At 37.5% G+C, this 20,000-nt stretch overlaps 1 protein-coding gene across 1 annotated transcript in view; it reads right to left on the reverse strand.

Annotated features, from left to right (window-relative positions):
• Window positions 1-10,426: 10,426 nt before the first annotated feature.
• The window catches only part of LOC115219516, a 23,207-nt gene continuing 13,633 nt past the window's right edge, over window positions 10,427-20,000 (reverse strand). Inside the window, exons 5-8 of the mRNA XM_029789696.2 lie at window positions 18,151-18,233; window positions 17,698-17,750; window positions 12,035-12,117; window positions 10,427-10,565 (exon numbers count right to left, since the gene is read on the reverse strand). Of these exons, the coding sequence (XP_029645556.1) occupies window positions 10,513-10,565; window positions 12,035-12,117; window positions 17,698-17,750; window positions 18,151-18,233 (272 nt within the window). The 3' untranslated portion in view covers window positions 10,427-10,512. The remainder of the gene's footprint in view (window positions 10,566-12,034; window positions 12,118-17,697; window positions 17,751-18,150; window positions 18,234-20,000) is intronic.

The raw sequence follows: 20,000 nt of genomic DNA on the forward strand, positions 1-20,000 counted from the left end.
TCATTGGTTTTATCTAGTGTGATGTTGCTACTCTTACTAGTTTTTCTCTTTTCATGTTACTTTGGCGCATTTTTCTAATCCAAATTTCATATCTATTTCTTTGGTAAATCCATGAACTGTCTTTAATATTGTTCCAGCTGTTTGTCATTTGCAGCGTATAGTTTTAGGTCATCCATATATAAAAGGTGGCTGATCGTTTTGCCGTAACATTTATATCCGCATCCAGTTCTATTTAGTATATCAGATAGAGGTGACAGTGCCAAGCAGAAAAGGAGTGGAGAGAGCGTGTCTCCCTGGAATATTCCTCTTCTAATGGGGATGTCTTTAGTTTTCATGACTCCCTCTTTTGTTTGGAGGTGTAGGACTGTTTGCCATTTATTCATAGAGTGCTCTATGAATTTTATGATTGTTGGTTCTACTTTGTTAATGGCTAGTGTTTCGAGGATCCATGTGTGGGGGATGCGATCAAACGCCTTTTTGTAGTCAATCCAGGCCATACTGAGGCATTTCTTCTTTCTGTGGCTGTCTTCAGTAATGGCTTTATTAATCATTAGTTGATCTTTACAGCCATATGAGCCTTTACGGCATTCTTTCTGCTCTTCTGGGAACAGTTTGTTTTTGTCCAGGTGCTTATTATTATTATTATTATTATTATTATTATTATTATTATTATTATTATTATTATTATTATTATTATTATTATTCAGTAGTTTTATTTTTATAGCGTGCTTTCACTTCACTACCGAGCGCAGCTCTGTGTGCCTTGGGTATGTGCTGTGATTTGTTGTGATGCTCTGATGGTTATTGTATGGAAAGTGTTCTGCGTAGGATGTGTGCAGTGCCTAGTAGTGCACCTATTATGATAGGAATTGTTTCTGTTTTCAGATTCCACATTCTAGTTACCTCTATTTCCAGGTCTTTGTATTTTGAGAGTTTCTCCATTTCTTTTAGAGACACGTTGTCATCAGCCGGTATTGATACATCAATTAGAAAGCATTTTCTTTCTTCATGATCTCTGACAACTATATCTGGTCTGTTGGCCTTAATTTCTCTATCTGTGTGTATCGGCATATCCCAGAGTATGGTTGCTTTCTCGTTTTCTGTGACCTTTTCTGTTGTGTGCCTATACCATCTTTTTCTGTTGTTATTCCATAATGTTGGCATAGCTTCCAATGTTTGTAGGTTCCAACTCTGTCATGTCTGTGAATATATTCCTTCTTAGCCAGGACTGGGCAGCTAGAGATAATATGATTTATTGTTTCTTGTCCATCTCCACATATTCTGCAGTTACTTGTAATATTTCTTTTCATTACATGTTTTTGGTAATTTCTGGTGGGGAGGCTTTGGTCTTGTGCTGCAATTAAAAATCCCTCTGTCTCTACTTTGAGTCCTGAGCTTCTCAACCATTGCTGGGATCTTTCTTTGTCTATTTCTTTGGTTTTCATGATAGAGGTGACAGTGCCAAGCAGAAAAGGAGTGGAGAGAGCGTGTCTCCCTGGAATATTCCTCTTCTAATGGGGATGTCTTTGGTTTTCATGAGTCCCTCTTTTGTTTTGAGGTGTAGGACTGTTTGCCATTTATTCATGGAGTGTTCTATGAATTTTATGATTGTTGGTGCTACTTTGTTAATGGCTAGTGTTTCAAGGATCCATGTGTGGGGGATGCTATCAAACGCCTTTTTGTAGTCAATCCAGGCCATACTGAGGCCTTTCTTCTTTCTGTGGCTGTCTTCAGTTACGGCTTTATTGATCATTAGTTGATCTTTATAGCCATATGAGCCTTTGCAGCATCCTTTCTGCTCTTCTGGGAACAGTTTGTTTTCGTCCAGGTGCTTGTTCAGCCTTTGTGATATCACTGCAGTAAATGCCTTGAACATAGTAGGGAGGCAGGTTATTGGTCTGTAGTTTTCTGGTTTTTCTGTTTCATTTGATTTGGGAATTAAGATGGTTTTCCCCTTCGTGAGCCATTCAGGCATTGTCTCTGGCTCTGCTAGTACGTTGTTAAAGTTTTCAGCCAGCTTTTTGTGCATTCCTGTTAGATATTTCAACCAGAAGTTGGGGATCTTGTCATGCCCAGGTGCCTTCCAGTTGCTTAGTCTTTGCAGTGCCTGGGTGACCTCTTCAGTTGTTATGGGGGTCCAAAGTAGTTCAGATGCCGAGTTTGTTATTTTGATACTCCTTTTTTTTGGTGGTTCGTTCGCCGACCATATTTCTCTCCAGAATTCTTCCAATTCTTATGCCGTTGGTGCTGCAGTGACTTCTATTTTATTTTTGCCCAGTTCTTGGTAGAACTTTTTGGGGTTGGAGTTGAACTTTTTGTTTTCCTCAAAGAAGCGTTGGCGTTTCTTGTACCGGCGGATCCTTTGAGCTTTGGCAAGGATATCTTGCTTCAGCTTTTCTTTTATTTCAGGCAAATCTTTCTCTGTGATGTTATATTTGCGGAGTATTTTTGTTCTCTTTTTGTTGCTCAGTAGCGTTGATTGTTTGCTGATTTCATTAAGAATCGACATGTCTTTTCTAAATTTTTTTATTTTGCTTTGGATGTTATTTATCCACAGGGTTTGTTTGGGTGGTGGTACTCCTGTTTGGGCGGGTTTGGGTGAGTATCCAGCTTCTTTTGTGGCTGCAGTGGCTGCTGCGTATATTAAGTTATTTAGCTCAGTGATATCACTTTTTTTTTATTCAGTGGCTATCAGTTCAGTGACGGCTAGGTTATGCTGTTTATAATAGGTGTTATTATTTCGTTTATTTTGATTCTTGGGAGGTATGGTCGGTGGTCCATTTTGAGCTCTGTGGTTTTCAGTTCTTTGATTATTTTATTTTTTATATTATCATAATCATTAGGCTCCCCTTCGTTGTTTACATCGTGTTTGTTGAGAATGTTGCGTTTGTCTTCGTGTTTTACAGTTTCAGTGTTTATATTATTGGGCATTGTTGTGTGGCTTCTATCTACATTTTCCTGGTGTATGTTTTCTTTTAGGTGTTCTATTTCTATTTCTGATATTTTTTTTGTGTTGAGAATGTATCTTCGTACGTTAGATAATTTATTAGGGTTCATTGCTGTATCCAAGTCTATATCTCTATTATTTTCCTTCCATATTTTATATGTATGTGTTGTTGTATTTTCATTTTTTGGGTAGAGTACTACTGTGAAGTATGCGTGTAAGATAGAAATGTATTCCTCACGTGTCCATTTACGTCTTTTGGGTTTTATTTGCGGGACATGAGGTACAACGTCCGGCCCATTATTTTGACGGTCGTCATTTTCGTAGGGTACCGGTCCGTTTATTTCTGTTGTCACATTATTTCGCACGTGTAGTTTTTCGTACATTTTTTGTTGTAAGTTTAATGTACGTACCGCTCGATTGTTATTCTTGGGTTGAATAGTATCGGTGGCATTTAATTTCTTCGTAGTTCTTTTGTACATGGTGTTTGGGGTCGGGGATGATCGTGATGTTCCACGCATGTTTACATGTGTTGCGTTAGAGGTGGAGATGATATCGAGTCAAAATACATCATTTCGTTTCGAAAATAGTAATAAATTTCAATTAGTATTACTTACTCGGATACAGTCCAATTCTTTGTTAGTAAAACTTTGACTCCATAGGATGTCCTTGTTTTCGATGTTTGTGGATAGATTTCGGAGCTCTGAATTTTCCTTCTTACATCTTAAACGTCCCCCGGTGTTTTTTATTATTATTATTATTATTATTATTATTATTATTATTATTATTATTATTATTATTATTATTATCATCATCATTATTATTATTATTATCATTATTATCATTATTATTATTATTATTATCATTATTATTATTATTATTATTATTATTATTATTATTATTATTATTATCATTATTATTATTATTATCATCATCATTATTATTATTATTATTACTCTTATTATTATTATTACTCTTATTATTATTATTATTATTATTATTATTATTATTATTATTATTATTATTATTATTATCAGCATCATAATCATCATCATCATCATCATCTCATTCCAGTCATCACCGTTACTATAACTATTATTAGTTTTGTCCATTTAAAAACGGGTTTCAATTTATCAATAAATTTTTTTCTCTAACGTTTCTCTCGACTTTTCTTCAGTTGTGTAGACCACATGTTGCCAGTGGTCGGTTACAGGGATCATCTGGCCAACATCAGGATCTCTTATTTACTGTTGGGGCACACGTGAACGTTCCGCTAGTGCATTCCAAGTCTGGCCAACGTATATCACTTCAGATTTCTGGCATTTGATGCAGTAAATTAAATTTCTGCTTTTGCAGTTCATATTTACATTTGCAAATATTCTTCCGTTTATTTTTTGTTCCAATATTGACCGATATGTATGAACTGACATGTCCCACATCGATTATCATTGTACTTAGACACAATGAATGATTCGTATTGTTGCTAAGATCATACTTTGCCTTTATTAGATGTTTCAAGTCTTTCGACTGTCTTTTACTTTGAGCCATTACTCCATCCGTGATTATATCTTCTAATTCATTACTTTGAATAATGATCGGCAAGTTTGATTTGCAATGCTTAAGGTATTCTGGTAACATGGGTTGTGTGCCACTATAACTGGTATGATCTGTTCTCGTTTTCCTCTTCCTCGGGTGGCCCTAAGTTCTTGTATGGGTATTTCTATATCAAGCTGTATACCATTTTCTATGAGTAGAGACGGATATTTTTGCTTGGGTAGAGATTCTTTTAGTTTTGTTAGGCTTTTGTCTCTGATTCTCACATCCTCCACAAACGTACAAATTTTCTCGGCTAGGTTGTGTGGGATATTACGTTTTGTATATGTTGGATAGTAAGATTTGAAGTTCAGGTATTGAACTTTAAAGGTTAATTGATCTGTTTTGGTGACACAATTCGTGACACCAAAATATCTTTAGAATTGCCAAAGCAAATTTGACGATCATTGTTCAAAGTAATGAATTGAAGGATATTATATATATTGATTTAGCTTCCAGACATTCTTTTCCGGACACAGTATTTGTTATCATGAGACCCCTTATTGCACACAAACGTAGTAATTATGCTCGCTTCTATTTTAGTTTGCCAAAGCTTTATCTTTCTATAGCATTTGGTCAGTTCTTGCTTCAGCCTGCTTCTTCGTTGTTGCGGAGGTCTCCAACGATTACGTTGAAGCAATTCCATAGTAACAAGTTTCTTTTTGTTTGCAGGTGATCAAAGTATTCATTTAATTCTTCAAAACTGTATCTTGAATCTGGGACATAAATTTAGAAGATGGTTAACATTCCCTGTGGCATCGAGAGAAATACTCATTAGTCTCTCTTAATAAGAGACGTAGGAATTTATGTATTTTGCGAATATGTTTTTCTTCCATCAAAGCTACTCCCTGTCATGTAATGTTATCTCTTCTGCATAAATAAATGATAACATACTTAACCATTTCAAACGCGATACCTTGCAGATAAGAAAGGACATTTCAAACCCAGTAAAGCTGTAGAGATAGCAGAGAAAGTCTGGGTACACTTATGAGACTCGAACCCGTATCCCTCAGACATCGACTGAGTAGGCGACAGGCAATTTGAATCCTGATAACTTCACCCCCGGTATTTTGACTCCGGTAATTTGACTACCAGTCAATTTCACTCCCGATATTAGAAAAAATAAAACGTTGAATAAGGATAAAATAAAAAGTCGAGTAAAACCTAAAATTATTACTAAAAGTTTCAATAAAAATGAAGGTTAGGGGCCATTGTTCATATAAAATCCATCTTATTTTCGGGACTGTGTCGCTCAATACTTATCCGTTTGCTTATATTCTTTCTTTTATTTTCGTTTGGTCTCGCAGATCCCATCTCCATCAAATTCAACCTTTCTCAGCTGTGCCAAGTGTTCTTCCCTTTTCAATGCTGTAATTATCTCCATATATTCGGATGTGAACAAATTAAGGAAATTTGTAGGGCGTTGTGAAATCCCTCTAAAAGTTTATTAGTGCGAGGCATTTCCGATTCTGTTTTAAAGCGGACATTCCAACTACCAATGGGAAACTAGGGAGAAGTCCTTTGTGGTCTCATTCCTTTACTTCGCAAACCTCTTAGATACGATAATCCAAAGTAGGTCACAAGTTCTTGCGGAAGATCATCGTCATCTACAAGATTTTCCGTCAATCTCATCATCGAGACGAAGAATTAGCAACGCTTAAAACCATCTGATTTTAATGCTGAACTCATTATAATGATGGTATATTTCCTTCAAGCCAAATTCACATGTTTTCTGTATATATTTTGTGATAGATGAAAAAGACAGCATGAGATGGAAGTAGTAGGAAACAGATACAATGCTATAAATAAGAGCTTTTTCAAAATCCCTCATAACATCTTCAGGGCTCAGTCTTTGGAGTAATTCATTTAGCTTATAAAAAAGGCGGGTGTAAGTTTATTGATTTTTATTTTGCGGAACACTGAATAACCCCACCTGAATATGATGCATGGATTTTGAAGCACATGAACAATGAGGATCTTCACCAATGTACTGAATTATGGTATGATCTTCATCATGTATCATAATGTGCACTCGAGCGTTACAGGACATAATTTCGAATTTCCTGTAAGTCTTAGATTCATCGGCTTTTTGTTTCTGTGCTTCATAATATGTAATTCATGTCATCCACAAGTCTCTTCCTTCCGCGGATACTGTCAAAAACGTGAGGTATGGTGTTAGTATATTTCCTTTATAAGTAACTTTTATATCCTTGTAAGTTTGATAAATAATTTAACGAAGTATTTACACGAACGCACGAGGCTTCCTGTTATACGAGGTTACACGGCTCACAGCGAACTGCTGATAACTCGTCAGTTCTTTATTCATAGCAAATGTGACAATTCACTTTTAATCATATGGGAGTTGTCGAAATCCTTCCACAACAGTAACGAATGAGGCAAGGATGGATCACGGATAAACCTGTAAACTCTTTAAATTAAACATCCGAATGGATAACTGAAAAGGTACTTTCAGTTAACTGAATTACTCTATAAATAAATCAATCGAATAGGTGACTGAAATGATATTTTCAGTTTACCGAATTACCTTGTATATCATCAGCATCATCATCATCAGTAGCAGCAGCAGAAGCAGCAACAACAATAACAATAATCAGTAGAGCACTTAAAAGGTGCAAACCTTCGCCGAGACAATACCAACATCCTCAACGATGAGCCAGAGATGATTTTTAGAATGAGAATATCTGAAATAAACTCGACTGCTCTCACAAACGAGAATACTAAAAGTGAACTCGACCGCTCTCAAAAATTAGATGGAGTAAGCAAATTAATGCTGAAAACGGCAGGATCCGCATACTTCGCCTTGATGAATGACTCTCACTCTCTGACTCGTAATAATTTATGGCACCAATTTATGAAAAGAATGAGGCTCTAGAAATATATAACGCGTAACGTTATTGGACCTTCGATCCAGCGCCCGCGCAACACTCAGCTAATCACAACACAGGGTTCAATAAATGTCCAATGACTTTTATGATAGTTATTTTAACCAATCTCAACAGAGTAGCGTGGTGAGCTTTCAGAAACTAACTTAATGTTTTCAAATATACAATAATAGAAATTGGTTTCGCTACACATCTATCACGTCCATATGTTCAGAATATTGCTATTGGTCAGAATTTTACTATTCGTCTAGGCATTATAGCGGAATATGCAAGGGAACAGCACTTCCCTTCTTGGAGCCCATAGCAAAGATGTGGATGTAACTAATCCAGAATTTGATTCTTCGATAAACCTTGTGCTAACCATTACGGTTTATAATCTACTAGTTCCATTTATATGTTGTGTTTGTATAGGATTCAACATCTTCGTGCAGTCACGTATTAAAGCTTGCTTGTCAGCCTGGACGTATTACAAATTGTCTGTTGTATGTCATATTTTCACAAGATTGTAAGTACTGCAACTACGTGTGACAAGCACCCAATATAGGTTAAGTGTTGTATATTGAGGTAAGGCACAGATGTGTAGATGTCTGTAGATGGGTTTTTGAACATTGTGAACCTGCAGAGTTAGATTCATAACCAGGTTGTTCGTCATAGTGCTTGTAGTATATTGGGGGCTCATCGTTGTAGAACCTATGGAATTTGTGGGCAACGGTATGGAGGAGGGGCCATATGAGGGCCGAAAGGCAGATCAAGGAGAAGTAAGTTATGGTGTGAAAAATAATGAAGAATGATTATGTTTGTGGTTCACAATGAAGAGAGAAAATATGTTAAACGAAACAGCGGAGATGAAAAACAATTATAAAAATGTTGAACGTCTTTGCTGGCTTAATTCTCCAGGCACAGGGAAGCAACATGTGATATGAGAGAGAGAGAGAAGCATGGACTGACGAGGAAAGTGTATGGGAGAGGCAAAGCTATAAGAGATAGGAGAGAGAGAGAGAGAAGTAGCAAAAGAGACAGAGAGTGAGTGAAGGAGAAATGTCATGGAGACAGATGTGTTTTCTTCACTGAAAGGAGAAATAGAGAAAATATGTGTTCACAGATAATAACGAAGTGAGGAAATATATATTTTAAACTTTTTCCTTTATTTCAGTCATGAGACTGCAGCCATGCTGGAGGAGGTGGAGGGCCCCTGGAATAAGTTTTAGTCGAACGAATTGACCCTAGTACTTTTTTCTCAGTATGGTGGAAATTGCCCAAACTGCCATGTCACACGATGAGACCAAGAAAAAAAACGGAATTATGTGGTTGGGAAGCAAACCCAATATTGATGGTCTCAGACGAAATATGGGGAAAATGGGCTATGAAAATGAATAGCATTATATACAGATTAATTACACAAAGCAAAGGAAATAATTACACTGAATGGTTCTTATGTTGAACATGTCACAGAGAGTTGTGTAGTATCCGTCGCACTAGACACACAGGTTAGAAAAGACAGGTCACGCTAGCATGTATAGCATTTGAGAGATTTAAGAAACAGGATCTGGAGATTGTAGGACAACAGCCAGCGATGCATTGATAGGTTGCACATTTTTGTTTCTCTAATCAGGGTCTAGAAACACATACGTAAGAGGTTATTAAAATGTGTTTAAAACTAAAGAGATATTATATTGAGAGTGGCGTAATTTGTATAAGAAACGTTATTTACATGAAATAAACCAGAACTGAAGTAGTCAGACGGAAGAGAGTGAAATGGTGCGATCATCTAATTAGGAGGAAACTAAAAAATAATTCCTTAGTTCAGTCGATGTACCAAGACATCTAAAACCACAGGCCATGTAATAAGCAGTAGAAATGACAGAGCTGTTACGATAAACGGCTACATATCTTTTAACAGCAACAAGCAGAGCATAAAAGAAGGGCGTAGCGGTGTTCCGGCTGGCAAGAGAGCGACCAATGATCCGGAAAACAGAAGGGGCTAAAAAGCACACACATACATAGACAAGCACGCACACACACACACACCACACACACACACACACACACACACACACACACACACACACACAGAGAAATAGACACATGGACTATTGGTTCGGTGCGTTCTGTCCACGAGAAAAACACTTCCAGTGCAGTCATCTGAGAAGAAATACCAGCAACAACCAAGGGTTAAACTTGCAACAGACTGGCATCTCTTTTAGTGGGGTGTCTTCTATCCCCGGGTGTTGGAATATGTTGGATACCGAGAGAGACTGCGGCCTAATGGGCCTGAATATCATGTAGAGAATATAACTAAGAAACTACTTCAATGAAGACATTGAGGCGTGCGCAGTCTCGTGTTTGTGTAACATTGATGAAGTGAAAGTAGACATGAACGTGTAGAAGACGAATATACGTCCGGTGCTTTGATTGGAATGTAGCTGTTTGTGAAATGTTGATTACTTGAACAATGACAATTGAATGACCTGATAATACTAATTAGATAAATGATCGTAAATTTAATCAACATGATACATTTTGCAAGTTTTAACATTTTAGTGGAATGTTTAAAATAACAAATGGAATCAATGCCTCTTCCGGTGGTATTTAATCTTAGTCTGCAGTATTACAGTATTTCATCTAGAAAACGACCGGTAGCAACAGATCAGATTTAATCCTTTATTTAACAATTTTAAAGCTTACATTGATAACATTATATTGGCAAGAAGATAGAATATCAATATAATTTCAAATCATGCAATATTTTCTGTTTCAAGCCATAGTGAGGCCCTGAAACTTGTTTAAATTACATTATGGTGGATTATACAGTCTCATGCATGCATAGTGTTGTATTGAAACGTATAATTATAGTGTCGTTACAAGGAAAGAATATTTTATATTATATATGGAGAAAATATTATTTTATATTATATATGAAGAAAATATTATTTCATATTATATATGGAGAAAATATTATTTTATATTATATATGGAGAAAATTTTATTTTGTATTATATATGCAGAAAATATCGTTTTATAGCATAAAATATCATCAAAGACGATTCTTGGAGGCTCTTTTTCGATTTTCACTCAAAAGTTTGTTTTTGCTGTTCTATCCTCTGTTCCATTACCAGTACTTGAACCTGGAAACATAATGGAAAAACATAAAATATAAAATTTTAAGCACATTAATTACCGGATAGTGAATTTGTATATATATATATATATATATATATATATATATATATATATATATATGTGTTTATTTCTTACTATTTGAACTGTTAGAGCTGTTTTCGCTATGTATCCAGTACAACCCTTAAACAAGTAAATAATATTTTCCTAAACAATAGATCAACGTATTTCAGTTTGTGACTTATTCACGAATATACCATGAATGACGATGCCTTTCATGTTACTTCAGCCAATTGACAAGCGCTGATGGAAGAACTGTTCTGCTTTTAGACAAATACACTGTCAACACAAAGGTCACATCCTGTTTACATGTAGGAACACTTTCTTAAAATCTATCTGTACATCTTGAAAATGGCCAGCGTGTATATTTCACAGAAGACAATGCTCGAAACGTAGATCTGAATCCATGAGAAACTACTTTGACAGCGTTCTTCAAATTATGCCGATGTGATCTGTTTGCCCGAACACTGTTGTACGTAAAGATCCCCGTGTACTCTACCTGGGCACACAATATATATATATGCACACATATATTTATTCATTTATATATTTTTTAAATAATAAATAACATGACCATCCCGAAATATGTGTGTGTATATGTATATATATTTTTACATTTTCCCGAGCAATATATAATTTGTTACGGGATTTGACTAGTAAAAATGCTACTGTCTGTTTCGCGGCCTCTATTGTTGCATTTCCTCAATATTGAACACTACTTAGACATACTGACCGGATGCGCATAAACCTCTTTTATGCCGGAAATAGATAGACTTTATATTGATTTGGGAGTGGTAAAATGAAATGAATGGAAACGAAGTTAAAAAAATTGTATCATTGTTCGGCAATGGGATATGATTTATTCCTCTTTTATATCTCTTAGAGATGAGTTAAAGCGTATGAGCTGTGTGTGTATCTATCGATCCTAATGTAAAAATTAACTTGATCACTTCGAACAAAATGAAATTCCGCCGAGGAAAATTATTTGCAGCACTAAATATTTTTCCTGTTTGAATGAAAGCAAATACTGGAATTGTGTGAATTTTTCTGCCCAGTAGAGCCTGCATCTTCTACTTCTATACAAAATAAGGAGAAAACATTTTTGCCCTCGGTTAATTGGTATAATTAAAAAGAAACTGAGCAAAGACAAACAGTTCCGTAGGGACAAGAAACGGAAAAGCGCAAAATAAAATGCTGATTTATTGAAATTACCCAAGCTTTGAGAAAATGTAAATGAATAGTTGTATGTATGAGAGAGAGGGAGGGAGTCTGTGCGCTTGCGTGCACGCGTGGGTGTCCTAAGGTATCATCCATTGTGGTTGATGATGACGACAACGACGAAGAGGATGGTATGGTGATTGATGAAGCTAATTATGACGGTAATGGTGTTAAAAAAATGAAGAAACACGATACTTACTTTCATCAAACAAATTCATGTTGAGCAATGCCTGGAATTTGTTCAAAACTTGGGAGATATTGCGCCGCAGTTGACTTTGAACACTTAAAGAGATTAATTGTTTTGTTTCAATTATTTTTATATTCAAATATAGCTTCGGATTGGATCATCATAGCTAAAATAACCGCATTCAGTATGGTTGAGAACAGAATTAGTGAAGAAGGCTAGAACTACAAGAGGGTGACTAAAAGTTAGTGTTAAGAACATATTCGTCCAGTACCGTGGCTTTCCCTCTTTAGCATGTAAGAAATCCACATGGTGGTCTTCCCTCCGTGTATAAATTTTTATATACATTTTATATATATATATATATATATATGTAATTTCCTGGTTGGTTTTAAATTGCGTGTTAGCCACCTTAATTATTTTATAATCTTCACATTGCCATTTTGTGAAATCAATCACTCATTCTTATGTCATTCTCAATGATATTGACAGGCGGGAGTTAACCTCCACCAGCCGTAATGGAGTGAGCATTGCTGATGAGTATTAACTTCTTATAAGAAATTACCATGCTAATCTAATCCATCTGGCTTACCGTGGGGAATGTTGCCCCCCCCTGTCAATGCACCATGTGTTTTTTATGGCTAAGGTGTCTATGATTATAATTTAACACAATCACTGGTAAAAGTTTGCAAGACTCAACGAAAAGTTTTAGGAAAATAAAAATAAGAAATACGTTGAAATGTTACCGGTGTGTGGAATTATAAGGCACAAAAAGAAAATGGCTATCCCCAGACAGAACAGAATATGCTTCAACACACGAACTCATATAAAGAATCTTGCAAACCAAATCCCAAAACGAAATAGTCTATGACTAATATTTCTAATAATGCTGGTGCTCACTGCACTCTTGTCACCTTTAGTGATTGTGAATTATTTCCCTGTTGGTCTTAAAATGCTGATAGCCGCCTTGATTTATATATACACGCTCATATATATATATATACATACATACACACACACACACACACACACACACACACAAACACACACACACACACACACACACATATATATATATATATATATATATATATATATAATAAATACGTTCGTATATGTAAGTATATCGTATGTTGCATATGTATATATTTGTATTTATTTGCTTTTCTGAGTATATTCCACTGATGAAGGCAGAGCATTTCTTATGCAGAGTCAGAAATCCGGGATCTGGAATTATCCAGAAATGTTTGCTATTCTATTTTGTCTCTTCGTCTTCTCTCCTGGTGCTATATGAACATTTAATGTGGCTCTAGAGTCAAGATTTGACTGCTATTACCCTATATTATAATTTTAAATAATTGTTACCTTTGATGGTTTTTATTCCCATGCTGGCCACCTGATAAAATCGATATTTAAATATTGATCTTATCCTTCTGTGCGTGTATGTATATATATATATATATTGGTTGGCATCCTTTTTGTCTCGGGAGACAATGGAGTTGCGCATAAAATAGTCCAGTCCGGCTTTTATATTTCATATCCTGATACATTTCCTGCTGTGGCTGTGTAGTCCTATCCTGGACAAACACTCCCTCTGGCAGGTACCGCAAATATAGCGAAGACTGTTCCTGGCTGGTTGTAATGTCATAGTTTCTTGTTGACGTCTCTTCTTTTCTTTCCATTTCTCCTCTCTCTCCCTGTCACTCCTTTGTATTCCCTCTTTTACGGTACGTCGCCATTCTCCACGGTTGCCGGCAACTGCCTCCCAACCGCTAATATTGATGTTGCAGGCCTTCATGTCCCTTTTGCAAACATCCTTGTAACGTAAGATCGGTCTACCCACAGACCTAGTACCCCTAGCAAGCTCTCCGTAGAGTATGTCCTTGGGGATTCTGCCATCTTTCATACGGCTAACATTCCCAAGCTATCTCATACGTCTTTGTGTGAGGAGTGCAAACATGCTTGGTATTCCTGCTTGCCTGAGGACATCTTTGTTGGGGATATGATTCTGCCATTTGATGCGGAGGATTTTTCGGAGGCAGCGCAGGTGAAAGATGTTTAGGTGAGGCTCTTGGCGTGTGTATAGCGTCCAAGTCTCACTTCCATACAGTAGAGTGCTGAGTACACATGCCTGGTAGATCTTCATTTTCGTGGTCTTGATCAGCTTATTGTTGTCCCAAGCCCGTTTGGAGAGTTGGGCCATCGCAGCAGCTGCCTTTCCAATGCGTATATTGAGCTCAGCGTCAAGGGATAGGTTGTAGGTGACGGTAGAGCCCAGATAGGTAAACTGTGGTCTCCAATATGTATGTTTGGGATGTCCGATGTAGACTGACCCATGATGTTGGTCTTCTTAAGGCTGATAGCTAAGCCAAAGTCGTTACATGCTTGCTCAAAACAGTCAATGAGCCTTTGGAGGGCTTCTTCTGTGTGTGATACCAGAGCGGCATCATCAGCAAATAGCATCTCCTTGATCAGGACGTTTCTGATTTTGGTCTTGGCACACAAGCGCGAGAGATTGAACAGTTTCCCGTCACTTCTACTGTGCAGAAACACTCCATCATCTGATGTCTGAAAGGCTTGTGAGAGTAAGAGCGAGAAGAAGATGCCAAACAATGTAGGAGCGAGGACACAACCTTGATTTACCCCGTTTTTTATTTGGAAGGCGGCTGATGTTGAACCGTTGTGCTGTAAGGTGCCTTGCATGTCACCATGGAAAGACTTGATGATCCTCAGCAGCTTTGGTGGACATCCGATTTTTTGGAGCAGGATGAAGAGGCCTGTTCTGCTTACCGAGTCAAAAGCCTTTGTTATATCAATGAAGGCCATATATAATGGCATTTTCTGCTCTCTGGACTTCTCCTGAAGTTGGCGTACGGAGAATATCATATCGATAGTTGATCTGCTTCTTCTAAAGCCACACTGCGATTCCGGATAGATACGAGAAGCAAGTAGTTGTAGCCTTGCCAGGATAACGCGGGCAAAGGTCTTTCCAACAGTGCTTAGAAGAGATATACCACGGTAATTGTTAAAATCACCACGGTCACCTTTGTTTTTGTAAAGCGTAATGATGTTAGCATCCCGCATATCCTGAGGGACTGTACCCTCTTCCCAGCACTGACACAGAAGCTCATGAAGATGCCGAAGCAGGATGGTGTTTTTGCCGGCTTTGACGATATCTGAGGGGATGCCGTCTTTTCCCGGAGCCTTATTTCTTGCTAGGGAGTCAACAGCCTTGGTGAGCTCTGCTATAGATGGCGGACTGTCAAGTTCGCACATGACTGGCAAGATCTTGACACTCTCGACTGCAGCCTCAGCCACTGTAGTCTCCCGTGAGTAGAGATCCTGTTAGTGCTCCACCCATCTATCCATTTGCTTGCCTTGATCCCTGATGAGATCTCCAGAGGGGCTGACTTGGTTGCGGATGGACCGAGGGCCTTCTTCAAACCGGCATACATCCCACAGGTGTCGCCACTGTCAGCAGCTGACTGGATATTCTGACAGATTTCCTGCCAATACCTATTTGCACAGCATCTGGCTGTCAGTTGGGTTTTATTTCGTGCCTTTCTGAGTTCTTCGAGTGACTTTGTAGAAGAGTCACTCTTGTATTGCATCAGAGCTGCACGCTTTGCTTTGATAACTGGCTCCAGCTCTGAGAGCCCAGCATTGAACCAATCTGGGTTTTGCCTTTCTCTCATGCCGAAAGTATCTATTGATGTCGTATACAAAGCTTCCCTGATATAGTTCCACCTACTTTCAGCAGAGGAGGTTGGGCAGCTACTGAAGGCAACCTTGATAGAAGCAGCAAAACATTTTCGCAGTGTAGGTTCCGAGGTTCTGGCAGTGTTAATGCGTGGTCGGCCCACTTCCTTGAAGCGATGGACTTTTTTAGGCAGAATCCTCACCCTACTTCTAATTAGTGAGTGGTCTGTGTCACAATCCGCACTGTGGTAACTGCGGGTCAATAGAGTAGAATTCAGAAAGGATCTCCGTGTAATGATGAGATCCAGCTGATGCCAGTGGTGAGATCTTGGATGTCTCCAAGATGCCTTGTGGGAAGGCTTGTTGGTAAAGAATGTGTTTGTGATGCACAGGTTGTGGTATGTGCAGAATACGAGTAGTCTCTGACCATTGTCATTCATGTTGCCAATACCAAAGTGTCCAACACAAATGGGCCACGAATCATGGTCAGATCCCACGCGAGCGTTAAAATACCCTAGAAGGTAGATATTTTCAGTCGTTGGTATATTTTCTATGACACAGTTGAGATCTTTGTAGAACTGGTACTTGGTCTCCTCTGAGCTGTAGAGAGTGGGAGTAGAGATGCTGAGTAGATGTACTGAGCCAGAAGAAGTCGAGAGGCGCAGTGAGGGGATACGCTCAGTGCATCCTGATGGTGGTTCTATTGAGGAGAGTAATGAGTTTCTCACTGCAAAGCCAACGCCATGCTGACGAGGTTCTTCTGGATCGCTTCCTGCCAAAAGGAGGTGAAATCCTGCTCTTTGAGTTTGCCGTTTGAGGGGAGACTTGTCTCCTGCAGCCCAGCAATATCTATGTTGATCCTCTTTAGTTCACGGTCAATGATGGCCGTTTTCCTTGTGTCTTCAGCCCTGAGTAGATCATCAGATATTCCAGGGCACATGGTCCTGACATTCCAGCTTGCCAACCGCACAACTGGTGTTTTCTTGACTTTTAGTTGTTTGCCTGGTGCAGAGGTTGCAGGCCGCTTTTCAAGTCAAACTCTTAGCTTCAATCACCCAATGAAGCAGGCGACCTGTGGCGGGTCAGCACCTTATTAACTGGGGACTGCCCAGCTTGAGGTGGGCAGTAGCTAACCAATAGGACACGGAGGTCCCTCCCACAGTCAGAGGTAACCCGTAGCGCCCATATTTTACGCCAATCTGAATAGACTTATCACTCGTGACTGTTACCTCCCGTGTTGTTTCTGCAGCTTTTTACAGCAGCACTGAAGTGTCCTCTCCAGTTTTGCGCAAGCCTGGGCTATAGATAAGAAAGTCCTGGGTAGCTCAATCGTCAGGTTTCCTCTCTCGACCTTGCTGATGTAGTCCAAAGGAGCGCAGTGCATTACGTTTGGCACCAGCTTGGTTGCAGGAGCTGCCGGAAGAGTGTCGAGTCGAACACTAGACCGCCTTCGGGGCTCCACTCCGGATTTCTTCGAAGGTTGTCTCCTTTCCGTAACCCTGGATAGGGGCCCATACCGGGTACTATCAGCTGGAGCCAGCTGAGCCCGGAACTCGTGTCAGGCAGGGTCGTCACTCCCTGAAGTAGTGAAGAAGTTCGCTACCCACTACCTTTTCAAGTAATGTTAAATTATTAGATTATATATATATATATGTATATATATATATATAGGTATGTATGTGTATGTATATATGCTATATATATTATATATATATATATATATATATATATATATATATATATATAATATATATATATATACACAGTTCTCTCTTTATCTTTATATGGGTTTGTTTGTCCTTTGTATAATAAAACATTGATAAAACGCTTAAGCATTTCGTCGAAGGTACGAATTAGTATATTGTGGGTTACAAGTACAACACTGTTGATTATGGTGACGTCTAATACATGCGATAAAATCGAATGTTTGGAACAAAACAAAATAAACTTGAATAAAGGTATTAGAAGCTTTTGCTTACCCAGGATATTCAACTCTGAATTTTCCAGTCACGGTTAAAAACTCATGCTCCATCTGCAAAAGCCAGATGTATATATATATATATATATATATAATATATATATATATATATATATATATATATATATGCATACATTAAATTCAAGAAACAAAGTTTGATTTAAAAGCCTTGAGTAGTATAAAAAGATACAGATAAGGAAATAATTTTACATATGTATGTATTTATGTGTTTAAGCTAATCAGGCTAAACTTTAAAATACCTGTTATCATTTAATAAAATCGATATCACTATCTACGAAACGTATTGAGCTCACTCACTATTTAAATTGACGTTTTGCATTTCTTGTATAAAATATGCATGTGTGTGTGTGTGTGAGTGTATGCATGTGTGCGCGTGTTCAGCGCGCGCGTGTGTGTGTGTGTTCGGAGAAAGAGAGGGCAGATATCTACTCACGGCTCTTGATATGTTCTCAGCAGGTTTTTTATATTCGTCGAAAGAGTTTAAAATCAAACGAAATGCGAAGGATTCGGTCCAGCCTATGGATTGATATAGAAAATAATTGCTGTATTTATAAATGAGACACACGTCATAGATGCACATAAAACCCACATACGTAGATAAAAATATACATTCATAATCACATATACACTTAAAAATACTATAAATAAATATATATATATACGAACATACAGACTCACATTAATACATCTGCATCTACATGTATAAACACATATAAATGCATGTTTGTACACATACACAGTTCCAGTACTTATATATATATATATATATATATATATATATATATATATATATATATATATGTGTGTGTGTGTGTGTGTGTGTGTGTATATATATATATTATATATATATGTATATATATGAACAATTTCATTTAGAATGGTTGATTCTCTCAATTTCGATACCATATGACAAAGGCAAGAAATTCTGTCTTCTCTGCAATTCTGAGCTATTTTTCATTATTTTTTCTAAAAATACTCTAGTAAACACGGTTATAAAGCGAGCATACAGATGTAAGCATTGGCAGAAACATACATTTAGTGCATATAAGTAGTCTCTATAATTATATATAATTCAAACTTTAATTTCCTTTATATTTAACATTCACTATGGGTATCCCTACTCTTTCTGTTAGCTACTTATGACGTTATACCATATAACGTTTTTTTAAACAATATTAATAGCGTGCTGTCTATCACTCTACAAATCCATCATTTTTTGCTAAAATGTCTTATTGACAAGTTTCGCTTTTTTCACCTTCCTGAAGAGAAGATTGCATTGTTTCATTTATTCTTTTGAATAGTAACAGTGGAATTGTCGAAACATGTGTCGAAAGTAAAAATATTTGATTACACCTGCGTTAAACTCCATTTATTTATTCATATATTATTCAAAATATTCAACGTAAACACGAAGTTTCTACCTTTATAAACAATGAGTTACAACATCTTTACTTGTGAGATTTTTGCTACCCTGGTAACTATTTATTTATTTTTTCCGTGTTAATTGTTAACAAGGTAAAAATACACTCATCTATTTATATATACATATATGCAAATCAGCCCACATTTGCATACATACGTAACACAATATATATATATATATATATATATATATATATATATATATATATATAAGTTTATATTCATATGTACATACATAAGTAAACATATATATATATATCCTTAAATCCTTAAATCCTTAAAAATGTTTTAGCCCGAAGGCCGCGGCCATGCTGGGGCACCACCGCTGAATGAGCTACACTAATTTGTGAATCCACCTCTGATACGTGGCACTTGATCAACAAGGGAGTTCGATGCTGCTGCCCGCATCCGCGTCTCCTGTCGTGAGGTAGGCTCATCTGGGACTCCCAACAAGAAGAGATCCAGTTTAGTTTTAAAGAAACCCACATCCACACCATGTAAGTCTCTCAGGCATTTAGGGAGGATGTTAAAGAGCTGTGGTCCTCTGAAACCCAAGCTGTTGCAGTATCTAGATCTGTATTTTGATGGTGATGTTGGAATCCTTGGCACCATGCAGTGGCGCCCCGTTCTGCGGCTGGAGTAACTTTGAATGCCAAGTTTTGGGACAAGACCCTCCAAGATTTTCCAGATGTATATCACCGCATATCTCTCCCGCCTCCGCTCTAGGGAGAAGAGGTTTAATACCTTCAGTCTTTCCCAGTAGCTGATATTTTGCATTGAGACGATTTTCTTTGTGTAGCTTCTCTGAATTGCTTCGAGTTCTGCTGTTAGCTTTATATTGTGTGGTGACCAAAGTTGGGA

This window comes from Octopus sinensis, linkage group LG14 (assembly GCF_006345805.1).
Source record: "Octopus sinensis linkage group LG14, ASM634580v1, whole genome shotgun sequence".
Classification (NCBI taxonomy): Eukaryota; Metazoa; Mollusca; class Cephalopoda; order Octopoda; family Octopodidae; genus Octopus; species Octopus sinensis.